The following is a 23,693-nucleotide window of genomic DNA, read 5'->3' on the forward strand; positions in this document are numbered from 1 at the left end:
CGTCATAACGGCGTTTTACGCCTCCGCCTTTTCAACGCGGCCGGCAGCCCTTTCTCATCCCTGATAGGTGAGCTGCCTCGCCGATCAAACTTCCTAATCTTGTCACTGGTTGCGATGGAAACGTCGGTTTGGAGTCACGTCTGTTCTCCAAGGCCGTCTGGACTAAATAAACACCCTAAGAAGCGCGTTGTAATAGGTCAGCTATCAAGCCGATCATTAAATGTCGCCATATGATTGGTACAGAACGTAGGTGGGAGACTCATTTTCCCCCGCCCTCCCCCGCAACCTGTGTTCGACACAGATAAATAGGGATGACAAACGTGTACTTCCCGAGGCTTATTTGTCCAAGCTTCTGAGCATGCGCGCACAAGAGCTGACTGCCTGGGACACGCCATGCGCAAGTAAGGACTTGGAAATGGGCCCTAGTCAACATAAACAATTTTTTCTCCAATTATCAGTATGTTTATTGTTTAGTCCAAAGACCATTGCAGAACAGAACTGAATACAAACATTAAGACAAAAGGCTTCCATGCAATGTCACTTTTTAAGGAAAAAATATAAAAATGCATGATATTTATTTAATGATAATAAAATAAAAGTGGTTAATTAATACAATTTTGTCTAAGTTTAGACTACGTCATACAATGCATACAATAAAATAAGATAACGCCCGATAACATTTTTTAGATTATATGTTGATTGTATTTTTTTCCTTTTCATTTACAGCGGTATCCCAGCCACAGTTCTTTGGGGAAAAAACAAATAGGTTTGGTTTCAGTTTCAGTTTTTGTCAGTTTCAGTTCTCTCTGTTTCTCATTTTTCCAGTTCTTCATATTTCTGCAGCAATTTGCATTTCCTCGTGAAAATTCTTCATCATTTTAGGCTGCAATCTAATACATGTCTACTCAGAAGTAAGCTCCATTGGGTTCAATGGGATTTACTCTCAGGTAAATGTGTATTGGATTGCAGCCTTAGTGAGAATTTCTCGTAATAAACACGTTTTTCTATGCAGTTTTGACTAACCTACACATTTTTGCAAGGAATTTCTCCTAATACAATGCAGTTTTGTATGTTGTTTTTCACTAATATATCCATTTTTATGCATGCATTTCCCCTTATATATGCCTTTTTTGTCAACATTTGTTCGGCTGGAGAACTGCATCATTAAATCTAGATAAGTGCAAATTTTGAAGGATGGCTGTGTTTCGTCATAACGGTTTCAGTTCACTTGTTTCAGAATTTGGTAAATTTGGCTTTAAATGCAAACTGAATCAAATTCCTCTCACATCCCTAGTCTCAAGTAGGGTCTGATGCTTAGCTTGATCCTAGGTGGAGGTAAACCACACAGAGTTTAGTAGTGCTTATTTCTCTATTCCCAACTCTATTTTCCATTTCAAAGTAAAAAACCAAGAGTGTAGTTTAAACAACTATATAGAAAAACTGTAGATGGGGGAGGGAGAGTAACTACCCTATGAGAAAAGGTTGCATCATTTTGGGCTTTTTAGTTTAGAGAAAAGGTGAGTCAGTGTATAAAATTATGCATGGCATGGAGAAAGTGGATAGAGAAACGTTTTTCTCTCATCACACTAGAACTTGTGGATATCCAGTGAAACCGAATGTTGGGAGATTCAGGACAGGCAAAGTCTTTCTTCATGCAGTGCATAGTTAAACTATGGAATTTGCTCCCACAGAAGATGGTGATGGCCACCAACTTGGATGGCTTTAACAGAGGATTAGACAAATACGTAGAGGGTAAGGCTATCGATAGCTACTAGCCATGATGGCTATGCTCTGATCCCACAGTCGGAGACAGAATTCTTCTGAATATCTGTTGCTGGAAACCGCAGGAGGGGAGAGTGCTCTTTGCACTCAGGTCATCCTTGCGGGCTTCCCATAATGGGTGACTGGTTGGCAACTGTGAGAACAGGATGCTGGACTAGATGGGCCACTGGCCGGATCCAGCAGGCTCATGTTAATGGAAAAAAATAATGCACCATCTGCAAGTACTGTTGAAGTAGTCTTTTCCTACGCAGTCTGGTACAAATTTATTTATTCTGTAAACGGTCAAAACAGCCAGACAAATGAACCAAACCAATATACTTTTTTAGGATTTGTGAAAGTGAAACAGCTTTGACTCCTAGATTTGGAATAACCTTTAGGGTTCTGGGGAAGCCCCAGCAGCAACCTACATCTTGATAATAATAATAAATTTTATTTCTAAGTCGCCTATCTGGCCGAGTCAACGGCCACTCTAGGCGACGTACAATTTCATCAATAAAATACAATAAAACCACAGACTCATAACAATAATTAATAATATCAGTATTAAAACTAAACCACCCCAGAGGTCCTGTAGGCCTGCCTGAACAGCCAGGTTTTCAAGGCCTGGCGGAAACCTATCAGGGAAGGGGCATGGCGAAGGTCGAAAGGAAGGGAATTCCAGAGGGTGGGGGCCACAGTCGAAAATGCCCTCTCTCTGGTCCGCACCAGCCTCACTGTCCTAACTGGTGGGACCGAGAGAAGGTCTTGCGCGGCTGATCTCGTCAGGCGGCATAATTGGTGATGCTGGAGGCGCTCCTTCAGATAAACTGGGCCGAAACCGTATAGGGCTTTAAAGGTCAATACCAACACCTTGAATTGGACCCGGTAAACAACTGGTACCCAGTGTAGATCTATCAACACCGGAGTGATATGATCATGGCGGCGGCTGTTCTTAATCAAACGTGCCGCCGCATTCTGTATCAGTTGTAATTTCCGGACCGTTTTCAAGGGTAACCCCACATAGAGTGCATTACAGTAGTCTAGGCGAGAGAAGACCAGTGCCTGTATCACCCCTGGGAGCAGATGGGCAGGCAAGTAGGGTTGCAACCTCCTAATCAGATGTAATTGATACCAAGCTGCCCGGCTCACTGCCGAGACCTGAGCCTCCATGGACAGCTGGGAGTCAAGAATGACCCCGAGGCTGCGGACCTGGTCTTTTAGGGACAATCTTACCCCATTTTTTTTATCATTAATTTTATTCAAATTTTCAAACACAAAACAAAACAAAACAAAAAAGAAACAAATTAAACAATAAAATAAAAAGTTGAGTTCCGATTTGTCGCAGATCAGTTATAGGTCTATGATATATAACAAACCTGTCTCTTAATATATTACAAAATCACTTTCCTCCAGTAGTTATCTTAATTAATCATCAAATCTCATTAACATCGCTTTATTCTTTCCGCAAAAAGTCAAAGACAGGTTTCCACTCCTTGAGAAATATATCCATCGATTTTTCTCCAAATAAACATGTCAATTAATCCATCTCATCAAGTCTGCTAGGTCCAGTAATTTTTCCATTATCAGTGTTAATTCCATCTTCCAACTTCCATCCTTGCACCCATAATAATCTTGCTGTCATAGTCATAATTATATAGTAAGAGTCTGATGGGAATTTCCTTCATCACAAATATTTCCTTGCCATCAATTCTGAATGTGTTGCTGAAATATTGTTGTAAGGTCATATCTCTGTTCCTCTTTTTTACGAAATGCACTAACACATCTCTTGAGAGTTTTTCCATTGTCACATATCTGGAATTAATTCTATAAATTTTCTCTATTTCAAGTTCCATCAAATCATTCCAGTCCAGAAATTCCATCGAAACATTGATAGCTTTATCTCTGATATCTTCATCAATTTCTCCAGAGACAACGCCGAATTCCAAACAGTAATCTTTATCTCCAGGATCCACAAACTCCAAATATTTTTCCAGTTCCACACTTGATATATCTGTTCCAATCTCCAGGACTTGCATCCTCCCTTCAATTTTTGCCATAAAGTCCAAATCTTTTTCCAATTCCACATTTGATATATCTGATCCAATCTCCAGAGTTTGCTCCTTCCCTTTAATTTCTTTTTCATCTTCTATTGCTTGTCCATCTGCTTTTTTTCTCATATAATCCTTTATTTCTTTCAGCTCCTGTTTCACTTTACCAAATTCAGTTGCCATCTCTTGTCTACTCTGTCCCAGTTCTTGTTTCGTTATCTTAATCTCATCCATTATCTTCTGAAACATATCCAGAGGGGAAAACCCTTCCAGGGGTACATCCAGGGTCTCTGCCACTTCTTTGATTGTCATTCTTAAAGCCGAAAAAAAAAACCTTCAAATTTCCAATACAGCCACAATTCCCAAGCAAAGAGTAATTTGCTTCTTTTTCCAGCAATAAGGGAGTTAATATTCCAGGCCTGTTGACATCATCTGGCCAGCACAGTTCTTATCTCCCGCACGTCCAAGAATGCAAAACAAATTTGGTTCACAGCGCTGAACAATTAGTAACATACACGAACAGCAGATTCGTCTAAAGAAAGTAATCCAAGAAAAAGTAGTCCCAGACATATATCAATCAAATAATCATCTAAATCAGATTTTCTCTTCGGGTAAGTTGCCCCTCATCCGTTTTAATCTTTATAGTTTCCAAATTCAGGCCAGCTTTTTGCCATAAAAAATAAGATAAGCTTTTTAAATTTTCTTTCCTCCTCAATTCCTTGTATAAAAGAGAGAAGTGTAACTCATCCAGGTATCTTAATTGCTGATTCTTAAACAAATCTCTTTTACTGTAGTAATTTAAGCCAAATGATAAGATTAGACAGAAGAAAGCTCGCCCGTTGTGGATCGTTTAAAAGAAAAAATGTCTTGCTTTTTTTCAGCCCAGCTTGCTGGAAGTCCTAACTCCGTCCTCGGCTGCTAGGTATGCCTTCCTTTCCCAGGGAATTCCTGATCAATTCCAGCCACCGACAGCCCAACGAAGTTTCTGTGAATAATCTTCGGTTCACCCTTGCCTGGGAGAACATTTATACCAGTCAAAGTTCCCTTTTGACTGATTTTAAACTGAAAAAAGCTTCCTCTGAGACAGAGCTCATCTCAGAGGCAGCCACAGGCAGAGCAATCCTTCCGGGAAGTCCCAGGGGCAATCTTACCCCATTGAACACTAGGTCTATATTCCCCAGCCTGTCCCTGTCTCCCACAAGCAACACCTCGGTCTTGTCGGGATTTAGTTTCAGCCTATTCCTTCCCATCCATCCACTTACGGATTCCAGGCACTTGGAGATGGTATCCACAGCCAACTCTGGTGAGGACTTAAACGAGAGATAGAGCTGGGTGTCATCCGCATATTGGTGGCACCGCAGCCCAAATCTCCTGATGATAGCCCCCAGCGGCTTTACATAGATGTTGAATAGCATGGGGGAGAGGATAGAACCCTGTGGCACTCCACAATTGAGAGGCCAAGGGTCTGAAACCTCCTCCCCCAATGCCACCCGTTGATGCCTGTCTGAGAGATAGGAGCGGAGCCACCGTAAAACAGTGCCCCCTATTCCTAATCCCTCCAGGCGTTCTAACAGGATACCGTAGTCAACGGTATCAAAAGCCGCTGAGAGATCCAGGATGACGAGGAAGGTGAATTCTCCCCTATCCAGCACCCTCCTCATATCATCCACCAGAGCGACCAAGGCTGTTTCAGTTCCATGTCCAGTCCTGAAGCCCGATTGGAATGGATCCAGATAATCTGTTTCCTCCAAGTGTGCCTGTAACTGTTTGGCCACCACTCGCTCAATCACCTTGCCCAGAAATGGTAAATTGGAGACTGGGCGGAAGTTATTTAACTCTTGGGGATCCAAGGAGGACCCAAGATGGGTTTCATAACTGCCTCCTTGAGGGCTAATGGTAGTGCACCCTCTTCCAAGGATGCATTTACTATTGTGTTGATCCCTTCACCCAGTCTCTCTTTGCATCTCATAATGAGCCACAAGGGGCAAGGATCCAGTAGACAGGTGGTTGGCTTCACAGTAGAGAGCACCTTGTCCACTTCCTCAGAGGGAAGAGGCTGAAACCGATCCCACCGGACCGGAATGCAACTGGCCAGCTCTGGCTCACTTCCTGTATCCACAGTGTACGGAATCAAGCTTTTCAGGCGTTTGATTTTATCGGCAAAGTGCTTAGCAAACATGTCACAGAGGCTTTAGCCTGCTCCATGGGTTCCTGAACAACTGGACCGACCAGATTCCGGACCACTTGGAACAACCTCCTGGGTCAGCACTCTGCGGACGCAATAGAGGCAGCAAAGAATTCCTTCTTTGTTGCCTTTGTTGCCACCTGGTAGGCGGCTATTGCTGCTGTAACCAGTGTCCAATCGTCTTCAGAGCAAGATTTCCGCCACCGGCGCTCTAGTCGTCTCACCTCCTGTCTCAGACCCCGGAGGCGTGGTGTATACCAGGGTGCTATCTGAGCTCTATTCAGGGGGAGAGGATGTTTCGGAGCCACCCGGTCTATTGCCCTAGTGATCTCCTTATTCCACTCTGTCACCAGGGTTTCGACCGGGTGGCCTTCAGCCGGCTCCAAGTCTCCCAGCGCATTCAGGAATCCTTTTGGATCCATCAGGTGTCTGGGGCGGACCATCTTAATAGGTCCTTGTCCCCTGCGGAGGGAGTGTGGCATTGAGAGGTCCATATTCACCAGATAGTGATCTGACCATGACACGGGGTTAGAAGAAACAGCCCCCATTGCCAGAGCACTTCCCTCCCCTCCCCTCCCGAGACAAACACAAGGTCAAGAGCATGACCGGCTACATGGGTGGGCCCTATATTACTAAGGTGCAGTTTCCAGGAAGTCATGGTTTCCATGAAATCCCGAGGAGCGCCAGTGAGGACGGTCTCGGCGTGCACGTTGAAGTCCCCCAAAACCAGCAGGTTGGGGGAGAGCACTCGTACACCCGAGACCACTTCGAGCACCTTGGTCAGGGAGCCTGCTGTGTTGCGGGGTGGGCGGTACACCAGCAGAATCCCTAAACTGCTCTTTGGGCCCAACGTCCAGTACATGCAGTCAACAAACTTGGTCTCATGGAGGCGGGGCCTGGCAAAAACCAAGGACCCTCGATAGATGACTGCCACCCCCCCTCCCCGCCTACCAACCCTCGGCTGCTGTGCGTATTGGAAACTGGCCGGGCACATGGCCTCCAGCGTAGGAGCTGAGGCCTCATCCAGCCAGGTCTCCGTAATACACACCAGGTCTGCGTTCTCATCCAAGATCATATCGTGGATGAGCGTTGTTTTCTGCACCACAGACCTGGCGTTGCACAACAGCAGTCTAAGGTTGGATGGAGTCCTGCGTCCCCCAGTCGTCTTCTGGTGATGTACAGGCCCGGAACAGGGGATGGATATTACGCATCTATCCCTTGTTCCCCTAAACTGGCGTGGCCTGCCACCCGCACCTTTCCAGGATCTGCCGCCTAGCCTCCCCCTCCGGTCTGCACATGCTCCCTCCTTATCTGCCAGTCAGGCAGGCCCCTCACTCCTAAAACTGCGATCCTCTGGGTGGAAACGTGATGTTCAAAGGAAGCCCACTAAAACAAGGGTCCCAGTCTGTCTTCTTAACCGTAGACCGCTCGCTCAGGGGCGTAAGGCAAGCCACAACACAGTACCCCCACAGTCGGACGGCAGCGCCATAAGATCTTCTTCAAAAGCCCTCTACAAAAGGGAGGCGGTGCTGCTTCCGCTAGAGTAAACTCACTGGCATTAAGCCAGGATCACTGGGGGCAGCTGCTCCAGTTGTGAACACAACAGGAGCAATGCCAGCGTGGCTTGATTATGGTGTGCTACCTCCTCCACTCTTTTTTCTATTATTTACTTGCAAAATTGAAAGCCCTTAGTGTGATCTTCACTGTACAGTTTTAGGAGAGTGCTGAAGATGCACCTCTATCCTGGCCATTGACACCTCAGATATGTATTTTTAGGACTTGCCCTGTTTTGGGATTATAGATTGGTTTTAAATTGGTTTTAATGTTGCGTTTTAACCTGTTGTAACCCATCCTGGGACCTTTGGTGAAGGGTGGGTAATAGATTATGATGATGATGATGATAATAATAATAATAATAATATATTTGATTAATTTGTTATATTTTTTCATTGTTGATAGATAATACATAGAGTTGTATTCAACAGTAAGTTTTATTGACAGTAGACCCTTTGAAATTAATAGTCCTAAATTACATCATAGTCATTCATTTCAGTGGGTCTTCTCTGAGAAGGATTACCATTGGATACAACCCATAATAAAAATAATTTGTTTTTTAAAAATGCTATGTCACTGCAGGGATGAGAAAAATATTTTGTTGGTTCTTCTTTTCCGTGGCTGATGTTAAGTTGCTAGGGAGTGATTTTAATTCTGCTTTTATTTTAATTTTTTAAAAGTTACTTTGTCCTTTTTTTAAAAAAACTGAACATTGTGTCACCTGCTCTAGGTCTTGGGGTGGTGTGGACTAGCAATCTGATGCCTTCATCAGGCCTCGCTGCAGCTGATGAATAGCAAGACTGAACAGGTAGAACAAAATTCACACAGACAATTCTCATAGAACAAAACACACATCCAATATTGCTCAAAAGACAAAGTTCACAGTGTGGTATACAAGGTTGCACAGGAAATTTCTCAAGCTGAATATTCAAAACATTTACTTTAAAAGGGGGGGGTGAAAGGTGGCTTTCACAATACTAGGAAGATAGCCTAGTATGGAGTTTAGTTTCATACAAGATGATAGCATTAGAGAAGGAAGATGGGTAAGGCTGCAGTCCCATGCCCATTTATCTGGAAGGAAGACCCAGTGAACCATGGGGTTTAGTGCTTAGGATCACACTGTAATTTGGTTAGAACTATGCTTTGTAAGATTCAGAAAACTTTGCTTCACTTTGTAATTTTTTTACAGCATCCAGCCTGAAGAGTTCTGTGTAATTTAAAAGCTAATATAGTACATTTGATTAGTTCTAATATAAGATTTTATGCTGTCCCTGTACGGATCTGCTTGCTGATTTTGAAGGAAAGAGTTAGCAGTACCTATATTTGTCCAATAGATGGTAGTCAACACTTTCACATTACCTTTCCTCAGTTGGAAAGCTGGCCTTGATCTGGTAATGGTGCTGATTAATATAAATATGTTTCAGCATTGCAGTAATTCTTTGTGTGGATTTTCATGAGAGCTACATTTTTTGTGTACACATGCAGCAGAATGACAGTATAGAGTCCTGTACCTGAATAAACTGTACCGCTTAAGACTACAGGTGTGAGAACTGCATGTTTAAATTCTCCTCTGTTTCTAAAATAAAACAGAAGCTTTGCAAGTGGGAAGCTTACGTTGCGACTAACAGGTGGGGCTAGAACATTTCTGTCTGGTTTCTAATTTGTTTTACTTCCTTGCAGGCTATTTTTGGACATGGAATAGTATCCAAATATCGCACTCCATCTGCAATCTGTTACCATCTTTGAATTTGTTCATCTAATTCTGAGAGTTAGCCTGGAGTCTTGGAGATGTGAACTGCAACCCCGAGCATGCTTACAAGGAAACAAAAGGGCACTGAACTTTTTCCAAATGTAGCTGATGATGGGTTCCAGTCTCATTGCTCTGACACTGACTCATTGTGTAGTCTTGGCTGGCTCAGCTTTTGCAGGCTTGGGCTCCAATCCTAGAAAAAAACCCTGCTGAAGGCAGTGGGGTTTATTTCTAAATAAACCTGCACAGGGTTGGTGTGCCAGTGTGCAAAATGAGAATAATAGTGACCTAGCTGAAAGGATTCCAGCAAAAACCTTTGCCTTTTTAAATGGTTTTTTAATTTGTTTTTGTAAATTTATTAACAATAAAAAAGAAATGAAATAAAAAGAGAAAGGAAAAAGAAAGGGAAAACCAACCAACCTTGTCAGCTTGCCTTAACAAACATTAATACATCCATCTTAATTTGCACATACAAATTGATATGTTCCATACAAAGGCTGACTAGATATCCAAACGAAATGGGTGTTTATAGATTACGTTCATATAAAGCAATGGGTGTTAAGGTCTTCAAACCATTGTGTAATAGAAGGTGAGTGTTTATCCTTCCAGGGTCAATGAAACCTTTGACTTAATCTCCAAATGAAACAGAGCCAGTTAATGCAACTGCACATTAACACCTCCACTCCCGCCAGTGCTTGAATTACAGGGACCTGTTTGGAACACCCCATTAGCTATGAGTGTCAGAAGACTATTATTATTACTTATTTTTAAAATTTATATCCGTCCCTTCCTCCCAGAAGGAGCCCAGGACAGCAAACAAATTCACTAAAAGCACTCTAAAACATCTTGAAAACAAAATACTTTAAAACATATTAAAACAAAGTATCTTTACATCTTTTAAAAACATCTTTAAAAACGTTCTTTCATCCATCATTTGTATGCCGCCTTTCCACAAAAAAATTGTGCTCAAGGCAACAAGGTGAACAGACATACATCTCCAACACAATTGCAAAAACAATTTCCTAATAACAAACGAAATAAAACAGTAACAACAACAAATATAACAGCATATAAACATAATATTATGAACATAATAAACAGTCTATCAATCATAAAGATTTAACAATCATTTTAAAAAGCAGTTCCAACACTGGGATAAGGTCTCTACTTAAAAGGCTTATTGAAAGAGGAAGATCTTCAGTAGGCACCAAAAGGTAACAGAGATGCCACCTGTCTAGTATTTAAGGGGAGGGAATTCCAATTGATTGGTGCCACTACACTAATGGTCCGCTTCCTATGATGTGCGGAACGGACCTCCTGATAACAGGATACCTTATTTGCAAGGTAGATATCTTGGTATTCCATATGACCAAAGGATATGTATAGCCGGTTGTACTGTCCCTGACGATGTATTTCATTATATCTTAGACTGCCAATTGTTTGATTATCCAAGGGCAAAATTTTTATTTTCAATTCTCGATACATTAACTAATTTTAATAGTTTTCAGAAAGTAATTTTTCTTTTATCTTCGCCCCAGCCGGACGTAGTAATTTCTACAGCTAATTTTGCCTTGGCCGCTAAGAAACTCAGAACCAGTTTTATTAAGACAAATAGTTAAAAATTAAATTTTTCACATTTTAATCATGAAATGTATCTATGCTAAATGTTATGATTGTACTGCTCTTTTGTAACAGCCTATGGCTATATACAAATGAAATGAAATGAAATGATAACATCATACATACATACATATTTTAACCACTTCTGTGCTGGATCCTTGCCCCTCTTGGCTAGTGAAAGCTGGCAGGGTTGGAACAGCCAGCTGGGCCAGGGAAGTGATAAATGCCTCCTTGAGAGAGGGAGTGGTCCCTAGTCGTTTAAAAGAGTCGGTAGTGAGACCACTCCTGAAGAAACCTTCCCTGGACCCAGATAATTTGAACAACTATAGACCGGTAGCGAATGTCCCATTCCTGGGCAAGGTCTTAGAGCGGGTGGTTGCCAGCCAGCTCCAGGTGCTCTTGGATGAAACCGATTATCTAGATCCATTTCAATCCGGTTTTAGGCCCGGTTTTGGCACAGAAACAGCCTTGGTCACCCTGTATGATGACCTATGTCGGGAGAGGGACAGAGGGAGTGTTACTCTGTTGATTCTCCTTGATCTCTCAGCTGCTTTTGATACCATCGACCATGGTATCCTTCTGGGGAGACTCACGGAGTTGGGAGTTGGTGGTACTGCTTGGCAGTGGCTCCACTCCTACTTGGTGGACTGTCTCCAGAAGGTAGGGCTTGGGGAACACTGTTCGATACCCAGGACTCTCCATTGTGGAGTCCCGCAGGGATCTTTTTAACATCTACATGAAGCCGCTGGGTGCAGTCATCAGGAGCTTTGGAGTGCATTGTCACCAGTATGCTGATGACACGCAACTCTATTTCTCCTTCTCATCTTCCTCCGGTGAGGCTGTTGATGTGCTGAACCGTTGCCTGGCCGTGATAATGGACTGGATGAGAGCTAATAAACTGAGGCTCAATCCTGACAAGACCGAGACGCTGTTGGTGAGTGCCTTCTCTGCCCAGATGGTGGATGTTCAACCTGTTCTAGATGGGGTTACACTCCCCCTGAAGGAACAGGTTCATAGCTTGGGGGTTCTTTTCGTTCCATTCCTGTCTCTTGAGGCTCAGGTGGCCTCGGTGGCACGGAATGCGTTCTATCACCTTTGGTTGGTAGCCCAGCTACGTCCCTATCTCGATAGCGACGACCTCGCTTCAGTTGTGCATGCTCTGGTAACCTCTAGATTGGATTACTGCAATGCGCTCTACGTGGGGCTGCCTTTGAAGACAGTTCGGAAACTACAGCTAGTGCAAAACGCAGCAGCTAGACTGTTGACGAGGACCAGGCGATCCGCCATATAACACCTGTTCTGGCTCGTTTGCACTGGCTACCTATTTGTTTCCAGGCCAAATTCAAAGTGCTAGTTTTGACTTATAAAGCCTTACACAGCGCGGGACCACAATACCTAGCGGAACGCCTCTCCCGATATGAACCCACCTGGTCACTACGTTCAACATCAAAGGCCCTCCTCCGAGTTCTGACCCACAGAGAAGCTCGGAGGGTCGTTACAAGATCTAGGGCCTTTTCAGTGGTTGCCCCCGAATTATGGAACAGCCTTCCCGATGAGGTGCACCTGGCGCCTACACTTTTATCCTTTCGGCGCCAGGTTAAAACCTTTTTATTCTCCCAGGCATTTTAATCTATTATCTTAATCTATTTTTAGCTCTTAATGTATACCAGGTTGTTTAATTGTTAATATGTATGCTTTTACTGTTTCTTGTGATTCTATTGTATTTTATTCCCTGTTGTGCACCGCCCTGAGAGCCTTTTGGCTGTGGGCGGTATAGAAATCGAATAAAATAAATAAATAAACATGGTATCTGCAGGAACCCCCAGGGATTCCTTTTGCCTGGTGTCCATAGTTTGCCTTTCCCCCCTAGCAACGAGATTGCATATCCTGTGCTTGGTTTGCCTCAGATCAGGTAGTGCCTAGAAGTTATTTTCTGCAAATACTACTACATAATACCCGTGTGGGTGAATGTTAAAGAATCGTCCTCCCCCCAAAAGGTAAATGTGAGAACTTTGCAAAGAGGCTTAGGCAGGCCTCCTCCTTTGCAGGAGCTAAAGACCAGGGACTCGGTAAGAATTCACTGTATTTTGAACTTACAGTACAATGGTGTACATGTCTACTCTGAAGCAAGTCTCTGTGTGTTTTAATGGCGCTTACTTCCAGGTAAGTGGGTAGAGGATGGTAGCCTAGACTTTGGTTTAGGGTGGGCATTGGAGGGAAACGGGATTCTTGTGCCTTTAACAGGCAGGCAGAAATTCAACAGGTCAAGCCTTTTCTAGTATGAATACAATTATGGGAAAAGTGTCAGCATGACTACTCTCTAATTTTGTGTTATGCCATGCCACCCGCGGCAGCCATTTTGTGACTAGTGCCCCCAGCACTCTCTCCAAATTTGAAATGAAACAGACTTTTTGAGGTTATGGAAGTGATGGAGAAATGCACTGAAAAGTGTGGAATTTATTTATTTTATTATATTTATATCCCACCTTTCCTCCAGGGAGCTCAAAGTGGTTTACATGACTCTCCCCATCTCCATTTCATTCTCACAACAACTCTGTGAGGTAGGTTAGGCTGAGGACAGTGACTGGAATAAATATCCTGCAAGCAAATCAGGACAAATGCTCAATTGGTAGGAGCTCAGGGAAACAACAGAGGAAGAGAGGAAATTGACACATGTGATTATTTCAGTTACATGTACTTTTGTTGATATATTGTAGTAAGTGACTAGGGGGATGAGGGGGCAGCAATTCCAGAGGGAATAGGAGAAAGTGAAGCAGGGTAGGTGGGGGGTGGGCAGAGAGTGAGGCTGGGTGGGTGCCATCATGTCCTAAACAGGTGTCTTAGGCAGAACCCCAGCAGTTGCTGGAGTCGCCAAAATAGGAGGGGCACAGAGCAGCCACCTGGGCAAAGAGGTCACACCCAAACTGTCCCAATCAAACTGCTCCAGAGGTTTACAACAGGAACATTTTAACAAACCAAACTCTTCAAGACTTATGTGAGCAGGTCAGCTGGGCTTCCCTTTGAAGGAGGTACCACAAAGTTGGGGGCCACTACAGGAAATGGCTTGCTTCTGGAGGGGTGGGTGTAGCTCAGTGGCAGCAGTGTGCATGCTTTGCTTGCAGAAGGCCCCCATCCCAGTCCCTGGCACCTCCACTGGAAGAAAAGTCAGGAAGCAGCATGCGATGATGATGGGTAAGGTCCAGTCTCGGGGCTGGAGAGCCACAGCTGAGGGAGACAGACAGCACTGGGCTAGATGGGCAGACAAATGGGGGGACCTGGGGCAAGCCTTAAAGCAGGTGTGGCTAGCCCAAGGCCCTCTGGATGTTCTTGGATTCCAACTCCCATCAGTCCCAGCCAGCATGGCCAACAGTCGGGGTGGTGGTGGGAGTTGGTAGTCCAGCAGCATCTGGAGAGCTACAGGTTCCCCATCTTCGCTTTAAAGGAATGAGAAGTAGGTCCTCCAGATTTCCCCATGCTACAAGAAGGGACATACAAGAAAATATACTCTCCTGGTACTCTATTTAAAGTATTTAGTCATAATAATGATAACATTAATAAACAGTAATCGTACCTGAGCTTTTGCTCCTTTCTATTTTTGCCTGAGTCTCTGTGTGAAATCAATGTTGCATATTTCTATCACCATAAATGGCAAGGCTTAGGGGGCAGCTAGATCTGACCACTCTCAAATCTCTACTGGGCTATGAACTCATTGTGTGGCTTGAGCAAGTTGCTAGCTCTCAGCTTCAGTTCCTTTTAACTGTCAGATGAGAACAGCAACAATCTTCCTTGCAGGGTTGTTGGGAGGCTGCCACACAGTAAAGATTTTGCAAATTAAAAGTGATTTGATTTGCAAACTGAAAGGTGTCCCTTGTGTGTGGAAGCTTCTCTGCACCTAACAGCTGTTTCCAAAAGTACTACTTTGTCCTCTTCATTTTCATAGCCCTCCTTTGAATCTATATAGCTCCTGAGTCCATCCCTCCCTTTGCTGTGCTTCCATTTTCAGTTTTGATCAGAAGGCTGGGAGCAAATTCTCTCCAGCTGGAATGTGGAATGACTCATGGATCTTCAATTCAAGGTAAAGGTGCCATCGGTTCCCTCCTCCCAAGAGATAAAGTAGTTGCTGGAAATCTCTTTGAATGTGTGCCTTTCTATAGGGTTGGCAAGACTGTTGTCGTGCATGATGCTAACCGATGAGCCTGGTTAATATGGGACAGAAAGTAGGTTTTGGTTTCTTTTTTTAAAACAATGAGTGCATGTTCTGGCCAATGTAGGTTTTATATTAGCATTATTTGGAGGCTTCCACAAAACTAGGCAAGCTATACGTTAAGGGGTTTAACAAATGTAAGAATTTTTTTAATCTAGTTTTTAAGGATTAACCAAATTCCTTTTAAATGGGTCTCAGAGGTTCTATAGTTGCTTATTAGCTAGAGTAGTTAAATGGAACAGAGGAAGCTGCCTTTTACTGAGTCAGACCACTGGTCCATTGTGTACCCTCACTGGCAACTTCTCTTCAGGATTCCATACTGGGTACATTCCCAGCCCTACCCAGAAATGCAGGGATTGAACTGAGCTATGGCCCTTATCCAATGGCACCTCCATGTTCAGAGGTAGCATACCTTAGTGCCAGATGTTGTTTGGGGGCAAATAGTGGGGACTTGAGGCCTGTTACCTTCAAGCTTTGCATGTGGGCTTCCCAGAGGCATTGGGCTGGCTAGCATTAGGAACAAAATGCTGGACACTTTGTCTTTGTGAGAGACCGGTATAAAATATCCTGGTGACCTAGACGTGAATGGGCACATGGAAGAGGTGGTTTGAAGCAGGCACACACTGGCATGGAAATGAGGGGTCAAGACATGCAGATCTCACAAGGACAGGATTTAAACTGCCGCCCTGGACTCCTGCTGGGAGGAAGGGCAGGATATAAATCAAATAATAAATAAATAAATAAACAATAAACTGAAAGGTCATTCTGGGGCTAAGGCAGAGTGTACTCCGGTTTAGCCCCAGAACATGTTTTTAGTCCCAGGTATCATAATCTGTGCTATGTTAATAAATTGGGATGACTTGTGTTATCATCATTGCCAGTTTCTGCTATTGTGAATAGTCACCTGCTTGTTTTAGGATTGGCAAAGAATTTGTCGCAGGGTGTTTAGAGAAACGCTAACAGGTGCAAGGAACCTTTAGCTCTCCAGATGTTGTTGAACTATAACTCTCATCATCCCTGGCCATTGGCCATGCTTGCTGGGATTGATGGGAGCTGTAGTTCAGTAACAGTTGGAAGGCTAAAGGTTATCCATATCTGCACTAACAGGACAACCGACCCCTTGGGAATGTCTATATACAAAGCTCATGTCTATATACAAAGCTCTGTTATGCAACGTAAGAACAAGAGGCAATTCACAAGAGCTGTAGGCTCTGGGAAAATTCAGTTCATGGAGTATATTTTATATGTGATTTGATGGTAGTTTGGAGGAGGTTTCCAGTGTAAACATCATGCAAAATTAAGAGGATCTGTTTTTATTTACTGGATCTGATTTTTACCTTTTTTTCAATGGTTGTCAGCAATGAGAATGCACTCTTCCTGGCTACTGTTGCCACATTATTGCTGTCAGGAGAGGCTATTGTGCAACAATAATAAACTAGAACATTTGTAGTATAAGAGGTTACAAGATTTCATCAGGGAGTTACGGAATTTGCACTGACTGAAAAATGAAGCAGTGTGACAGTCCCCACATTTTTGCAAAGGCAAATAACATTGAAAACAGGATAGCTTTTGATCACCCAGATAGTCCTTTTCAACAGGTAGTCCTTTTTAAAAAACTTGGTCCCCCAATAGGAGATGCTCAGCATATGTTCAGAGGCAAATGTGTTTAAATATTGTTGAAAAAGAAAGCTGACACCCCTGTGATGGAAAGGAACAGCCTGGTGTATTGGTAATGAATCCTTAACTCTACCATGTGAGTATTTCAGAAAAATTCAGTGTCTTTCCCCATCCGTCAGTGTAGAGACAGTGACTGAGGATTCTCCGTGAGTGGCTGTTTACTTCTGGTCTGTTAATCCAAATTAAGGTGTTATAGGTGTTCACCCCAATTAGTTTGAACCAGATCAAGAAGTTATATTTTTTCACTCGTGATGAGTTTAATTAGGATTAAGAGGCTACTGCATGTGTTAATCTGGATTGATATGGGTTTATAGATATTTACTCTGGATTATCTTGATCTAGATTATGAGGGATTATGATTGTTGACTCCTGATTAATTGGGATGAAGGTAACTAGTGCTTTTCTACTATTATATTTTATCTATGCAGAGATTTTGGCTTTTTTAATGAATTGAGACTGCAATGGAAATGTATTCTTGTTGGCATGCTTATGTATTGCTTTTGTTGTATATCATGTATATTTCAGCTGCCTTGAACGTATGCCCCTTTCTGAAAAGGAAGCATATAAATTAAAGCCCAAGTCCAAGTTTAGCCTAGCTATGCGTAACCTCAGTCCCACTGAACACACTTCTGAGTAAATATGTACAGGATTGTGCTGTAAGGTATTTAGTTGTTTCCCTATTCAGTTTATCTGAAGCAAGATCTGTTAACTGTTTTTACATCTGACAATTAACAGAGAAAGAGAGATGGACAGAGTGTATGTGCGTTACTAAAGGCACCATTAACTGAGAGAGACGGGTTTAGCTTTATCTCCCAAATGGATTATTCTGATCTGGGTTTTTTGCATGTTAGCTTTCACACATTCCTGCGTTTTGAGTCATAGATATTAAGAACATAAGAACATAAGAAGAGCCTGCTGGATCAGGCCAGTGGCCCATCTAATCCAGCATCCTGTTCTCACAGTGGCCAGCCAGGTGCCTGGGGGAAGCCCGCAAGCAGGACCCGAGTGCAAGAACTCTCTCCCCTCCTGAGGCTTCCGGCAACTGGTTTTCAGAAGCATACTGCCTCTGACTAGGGTGGCACAGCACAGCCATCACGGCTAGTAGCCATTGATAGCCCTTGATACTCAGCTGCTTCCTGGGCTTGATGAAATGTTTCTGGGCTATGGCTTTTGTCTCTACCTTCAACTCCTCCTTCCTCATCCTCCACTATCAACACAGGAATTTAGGAAGCTGCCTTACAGAGGGCCAGATCCTTGGTCCACCTAATTCAGTATTGTCAACAGCACTGACTTGCAGGGCTCTCCAGGAGCCTTTCCCAGCCCTAACTGGAGATGCCATTGGGGATTGAACCTGTGGCCTCCTGCATGCGAGAAAGAATCTCTGCTACCCCTTATTCATTCTGGGAGTGTGTACCTGTTATTTCTGTACTTGTGTGTGTGCACTCGTATAAAAAAATCACCATTAGTGTGCAAGAGCAAACTTTTATCAGCTCTTAGTATCATTGAGATAAATGATAGGAGGTTTGTGTTTTTGGGGTGGGGTGGAGATATCCATTTCTATTTTTTGAAACGTTAATACTGAGGTCTTGTCCAACTGCGACCTTATCTGGACAGGGATAACCTGGCTACAGTAACCTATGCTCTGGTAAACTCAAGGTTGGATTATTGCAATACACTTCATATGGGGTGCCTCTGGGAAGCTTCAATTAGTGCAGAATGCAGCTACCTGATTGTTGGTGGGCTCAAGGCAAACAGCATATAACACCAATCCTGTTCCAGTTACACTGGCTGCCTGTGCGCTTCGGAGTCCAATTAAAAGGGCTGGTTTGATCTATAAAGCTCTTTATGGCTCAGGACCCCAATATCTTTTGGACCACCTCTCCTGGTAGGAACCTGTCCAGACCCTTGGATCTTCTTCTGAGGCCCTTCTCCAGCTCCCCCCTGTGAGGGAGGCTCAGAGGGTGGTGACAAGGGAGAGGGCCTTTTAAGTTCTCCATCTGTAGAATATATGCCCCAGCAAGGTCTGATATCTTTTAGGTGCCAGCTAAAGACATACGCTTTTCCCAGGCATTTGATAGACTGATGTGATGTTGACTAATAGGTGCTGAAGCTTCCTGTGGCTGTGTGGGGGTTTTGTGTTATATTACGATATATTTGTCGTTTTTAACATTGTTGTCAGTCACTTGGAGACTTTTGAGTAACAAGCAACTCTTATATCTAATAATAAGACTGATATTTAGCTGTAGCCTAACTTGTGTTGTCTACGCTGTAGTATCCACTAGGCTAGATTACTGCTATGTGCTGTGTGTGGGTTTGTGTGATGCCCTTCCCTGGCTCTCCCTGTCAGGTTCCTACCTGCTCGTGGCTACTGCCTTTCACTAGGCACCACCAGGGACTCCACCAGTCCGGACTGTCCTTTTTTTATGGTTTCTCTCTCCACTCTAGCACAGATCTCAATAGATCCCCCTGCTAGGCAGCACCACCAGTCACGTTCTACAACCAATGTTTCCAGAGACCTTGCCTGAGTCTCCCTATCCGGTTATATTTGTGACTGCGTGCCTATGCTGTTCCCAACCCCCTTGTATCACTGCAGATAACTCATAACTCAGGGTTGCTCTAGATACTTATGAATGTTATAATCTCCTCTTCACCGCTGCCACCATTTGTTACTGTTTCCCTTCAGCCTTGGTCATTACCTTACCCTCCCTTCTGGTCTGTGAAACCCCAGCCAAGGATCAGGCCTTTGGTAAACCAAAATAGTTTTTATTAAATGACATTAACAACAAGATAACTTTGATAATGATCTACAAGCTTATGGTTTCACCTATTACTGTGATATTTGACATTACTAATCCGAACTCCACCTCCCTCCTTCTCCACACTCTCCTGACATACACCAACTCACACCCACCTCCCAACTCCACCAAAACAACCCACTCACGTCCACCCAGATTCAACTGTCATCCTTCCATTTATACTCTCAGCCATCCAAACACTCAGCCAATCATCATTTACTCCCCCCTCCTCTTTCATTCCACTTACCACATATCTTCTATACAAACAGCACTTACCATATATACATTAATACAGGAACATCACATTCTGCCCTTGAAGAGGGTTTACAAATTGTAGCTGAATTCACCGGCCAGACTGCCTACCATGGAAAGACATGTAACACCAGTAATGGCACTGGGCTCAATTCAAAGTGCTGGTTTTGACCTATAAAGCCTTACGTGTCTCATGACCCCCAATATCTCAAGGACCCTCTTTACCCCCATGAGCCAACTTAGCCCCTGCATTCATTATCTGAGGTCCTTCTCTGTGTGGTCCCTTCAAGGGTGGTGCAGAGGGTAGCCACATTTTAATGGGCCGCCTCAGTGGTGGCTCTTTGGTTGTGGAATGCTCTTCCCAGGGAGGCATGCCAGGGCCCTCATAGCCTGTTCTGAGGTGCCAGGGAAACACATTTTTGTTCATGAAGGCTAATGAGGGGTGTCTTGGGTGTCTTTTTGTGCTCAGCCTTTCACCAGGGGTGACTATTTAAGGCTCCTGTGTCATTCTTCTTCTTACATTTGGTTTTGATGTTTCTTGTTACTTCTATTCTTACACGGTAAGTCGTGTCAAGACACTTGGGTGGGAAAGCAACACCACACAGTGCAGCAACCTCCCATGAAGCACTCATGCTTATGTGGAGGGGCAAGTTGTACCAGAAGCGCTCGTTGTTTGGAGGAACCCGACAAACACGGAGCTGTGCCCGTGACCACTCCGGGGCCTCCACAGCAGTTTCTCTTCAGGAAAAGTGAGGCACATCCAGACTGGCGTCTGTGGTGGGAGTGGGGCTCTTTGGGGCTGCTCCTACATAACATATCCCATATGTTATGTTTTAGTGTTTTTAGTGCTTTTGTTTGCTGCCCTGGGCTCCTGTTGGGAGGAAAGACGGGATATAAATCAAATAAATAAATGTTATGTGCCTTCAAGTTTATTAGGACTTATGGCAACCCTATGAATCAGTGACCTCCAGGAGCATCTGTCATGCACCACCCTGTTTGGATCTTGTAAGTTCAGGTCTGTGGCTTCCTTTATGGAATCAATCCATCTCTTGTTTGGCCTTCCTCTTTTTCTACTCCCTGCTGTTTTCCCCAGCATTATCGTCTTGTCTAGTGAATCATGTCTTCTCATGACGTGTCCAAAGTATGATGACCTCAGTTTCATCATTTTAGCTTCTAGTGATAGTCCTGGTTTAATTTGTTCTATGACATCAATAAATAAATAAAAACCCACCTCCCCAATTTAATTTTTACCAGGGGAAAAACTGGCTTTAAAAAAAAATTCCGCCCCCATGTACTGTATTTTAATAACTCATTTCAAAATGAGGCCCCTTCTTGAATCACATATATGTAACAAGATAGACACGTCGGTTTAACTGGGAGGGAAGCAGCGCGTGCGCGGCGCTCGACTGAGGAGATCGGGGGAGGGACCAAAGCAGCCTCTCTTTTCCCTTCCGCGCGCCGCCGCCGCCGCCAACGGCCGCCCAGGCCACGCCCCCGCCGCGCCGCCGCCAACGCCCCACCCTTTTAAACCTCGAGGGGGCGTGGCCTACCGAGAGCCGCGGAGGGAGCGTATGAGAGGGAAGGGCCGAAGAAGTAAAAGTGTGAAGGGCGTGGGGAAAAGAGGGCAGCACCTGCTAGATTCCCGGCATAGGCCCTACCCGCTCCCCGCTTTAAAAGGCGGTGAGTGGACGAGGCCTGGTAGGCGTGGCCGCGTGGGCGGGGCTCCTGGCTGCCGCTCGTGGCAGCGGCTTGGCTTCTTCTAGTTGGGCTCGAGCGCGATGAGAGAAGGAGCGGCGGTGGCGGAAGCGCTGAGGAGAAGGGGGCGGAAGGAGGAGGGACTTACCAGGGTGCTTCCGGTCTGCGCTGGGGCGGGCGGACGCGGGCTGCCGGTGAGTGGGGGAGAGTCTCCTTGGGTGGGTAGATAGGTGGGTGGGACGTGACGTAGCCCTCCTTCCCCACCTCCTTAGGGGTTGGGTGGGGGAGAGGTAGGTGCTACCCCACAGAACTGACCCCCACCTGAAGGGTCTCTCGTGGAAAATCTCTGTGGAATCGCTTAACCCGGCTTCCCTTTCACGGTGTGATTCCGCCGGTCCTAAGGTCCGCATAGCAAGCGCAGCAGCTTCCACAGGGCCAGAAAACCCCTTCAGCCTGTCGGTCGCAGAAACAGCCCTGGAAAAAACCCGACACGTGTATTGTGGCCCGTGCTAAGCCTTAGTGAACCTGCTCGTCTCTAAACATTATTATTATTATTTATTGCAATTATATACCGCTCCATAGCCGAAGCTCTCTGTGTGGTTTACAACAATTAAAAACAAATATACAAATTTAAACATATTTTTAAAAAGTAATTTGAAAACACATGCGAAAATGCCTGGGAGAAGAGGAAAGTCTTGACCTGGCGCCGAAAAGATAAGCGTTGGCGCTAGGCGTACCTGTTGAATGAGATCATTCCATAATTTGGGGCCACCACGGAGAAGGGCCTTTCCCTCTCCCCAGGCCACACCGTTCGCTGGCCCTGCTTTGCACCCTCCTTGAGTGTTTTTGGCTGGCTGGAATGCGGCCTTCAGCTCTCCTAATGACTTGCATGCCTGGATGAAAGAGTGTGTAGAAACCAGCCTAAGGTACAAAGGTAGAACTTGCATTTGTTGCTCCACCCACCTTTTCCTCTGGCCCTGGCAAACACTATTATGTGGCCCCTGGAAGGCTGCCTAAGTGGGAATGGGACCCTCAAGCTGAAAAAGTTTCCCCTCCCTGAATAGAATAAAAAATGGAAATGGACTTCCCTCAAGTCGATTCTAACTTATGGCGACCCTATGAACAGCACTTTCGTGGTAAGCGGTATTCAGAGGTGGTTTACGATTGCCTTCCTCTGAGGCTGAGAGGCAGTGACTGGCCCAAAGTCACCCAGTCAGCTTCATGGCTGTGTGGGAATTCGAACCCTGGTCTCCCAGGTCGTAGTCGAGCAGTCTAACCACTACACCACACTGACTCTCGTAATAGAATAAGGAAAACTTTAATGTTACAAGCTGTCTAGTTCTTTATATCTTTAATTATTAACGTATTAAGAGAACGACCAGGATTAAGTGTCATAGGATTAGTGACTATAGTATATGATTTTATTATTTTAAATTGTCCGCTGTTTTTAACGTATGTTTTATGGTTTTAATTTTTTCTCATAGTTTAATTCTATTTTTAATTGTATATTTCTGTATGTTTTAATGGTGTTGTTTTTTAGTTGTAAGCCGCTCTGAGTCCTATTGGAAAAAGGGCAGGGTAGAAATAAAGTTTATTATTATTATTATTATTATTATTATTATTATTATTATTATTATTATTATTATTATTATTATTATTATTATTTTATTAAGTGGCTGAGAGTGCAGAGTGGCAGTTGGGAAATTGGATAACTTGCGAGGAAACTTTTATATATTCCTTTGGCTTGCCCTTGCCACTGTCATACTAATGTCTATTTGTTTTAAATATGTAGTAAGCTACCATGAGAACTTCATTTAGTAAAAGGTAAAGGTGTCTCCGCACTTATAGTGCGAGTCGTTTCTGACTCTTAGGGTGACGTCTTGCGACATTTATTAGGCAGACCGTATATATGGGGTGGGATTGCCAGTTCCTTCCCCAGCCTTTCTTTACCCCCCAGCATATGCCGGGGACTCATTTTACCGACCACGGATAGATGGAAGGCTGAGTGGGCCTCGACCCCTTTTACGGGAGATTCGACTTCCTTCTTCCATTGGAATTGAACTCCGGCCATGAGCAGAGCTTCGGCTGTATTACCGCTGCTTACCACTCTGCACCACGGAGGGTCAGTAGGCATTTAGTAGGCAAGGTATAA

General features: G+C 44.2%; 1 protein-coding gene and 2 long non-coding RNA genes across 7 annotated transcripts in view; 2 read left to right on the forward strand and 1 right to left on the reverse strand.

Moving 5' to 3' along the window:
* The first annotated feature begins 314 nt into the window (after positions 1-314).
* On the forward strand, positions 315-12,666 carry LOC133373914 (uncharacterized). Its single transcript, XR_009759771.1, has 5 exons — positions 315-401; positions 727-766; positions 4,691-4,731; positions 8,279-8,356; positions 9,229-12,666. It is a non-coding gene; the product is annotated as an uncharacterized LOC133373914 (long non-coding RNA).
* A 2,450-nt stretch (positions 12,667-15,116) lies between these two features.
* The window catches only part of TRAF2 (TNF receptor associated factor 2), a 40,298-nt gene continuing 31,721 nt past the window's right edge, over positions 15,117-23,693 (forward strand). Inside the window, exon 1 of one of the 5 annotated variants that reach the window (XM_061604300.1) lies at positions 15,117-15,135. In XM_061604300.1, coding sequence (XP_061460284.1) covers positions 15,124-15,135 — 12 coding nt within the window. In that variant the 5' untranslated portion in view covers positions 15,117-15,123. Of the gene's footprint in view, positions 15,136-16,780; positions 16,876-21,536; positions 21,736-22,562; positions 22,678-23,693 lie in introns of those variants that run through there. The other 4 variants (XM_061604302.1, XM_061604299.1, XM_061604303.1 and 1 more) reach the window with 4 other exon arrangements.
* Positions 19,585-22,532, reverse strand: LOC133373915 (uncharacterized). The gene is made up of 3 exons (XR_009759772.1): positions 22,279-22,532; positions 21,690-22,015; positions 19,585-20,717 (listed from the first exon to the last, which is right to left on the reverse strand). It is a non-coding gene; the product is annotated as an uncharacterized LOC133373915 (long non-coding RNA).

This window comes from Rhineura floridana, chromosome 20 (assembly GCF_030035675.1).
Source record: "Rhineura floridana isolate rRhiFlo1 chromosome 20, rRhiFlo1.hap2, whole genome shotgun sequence".
Classification (NCBI taxonomy): Eukaryota; Metazoa; Chordata; class Lepidosauria; order Squamata; family Rhineuridae; genus Rhineura; species Rhineura floridana.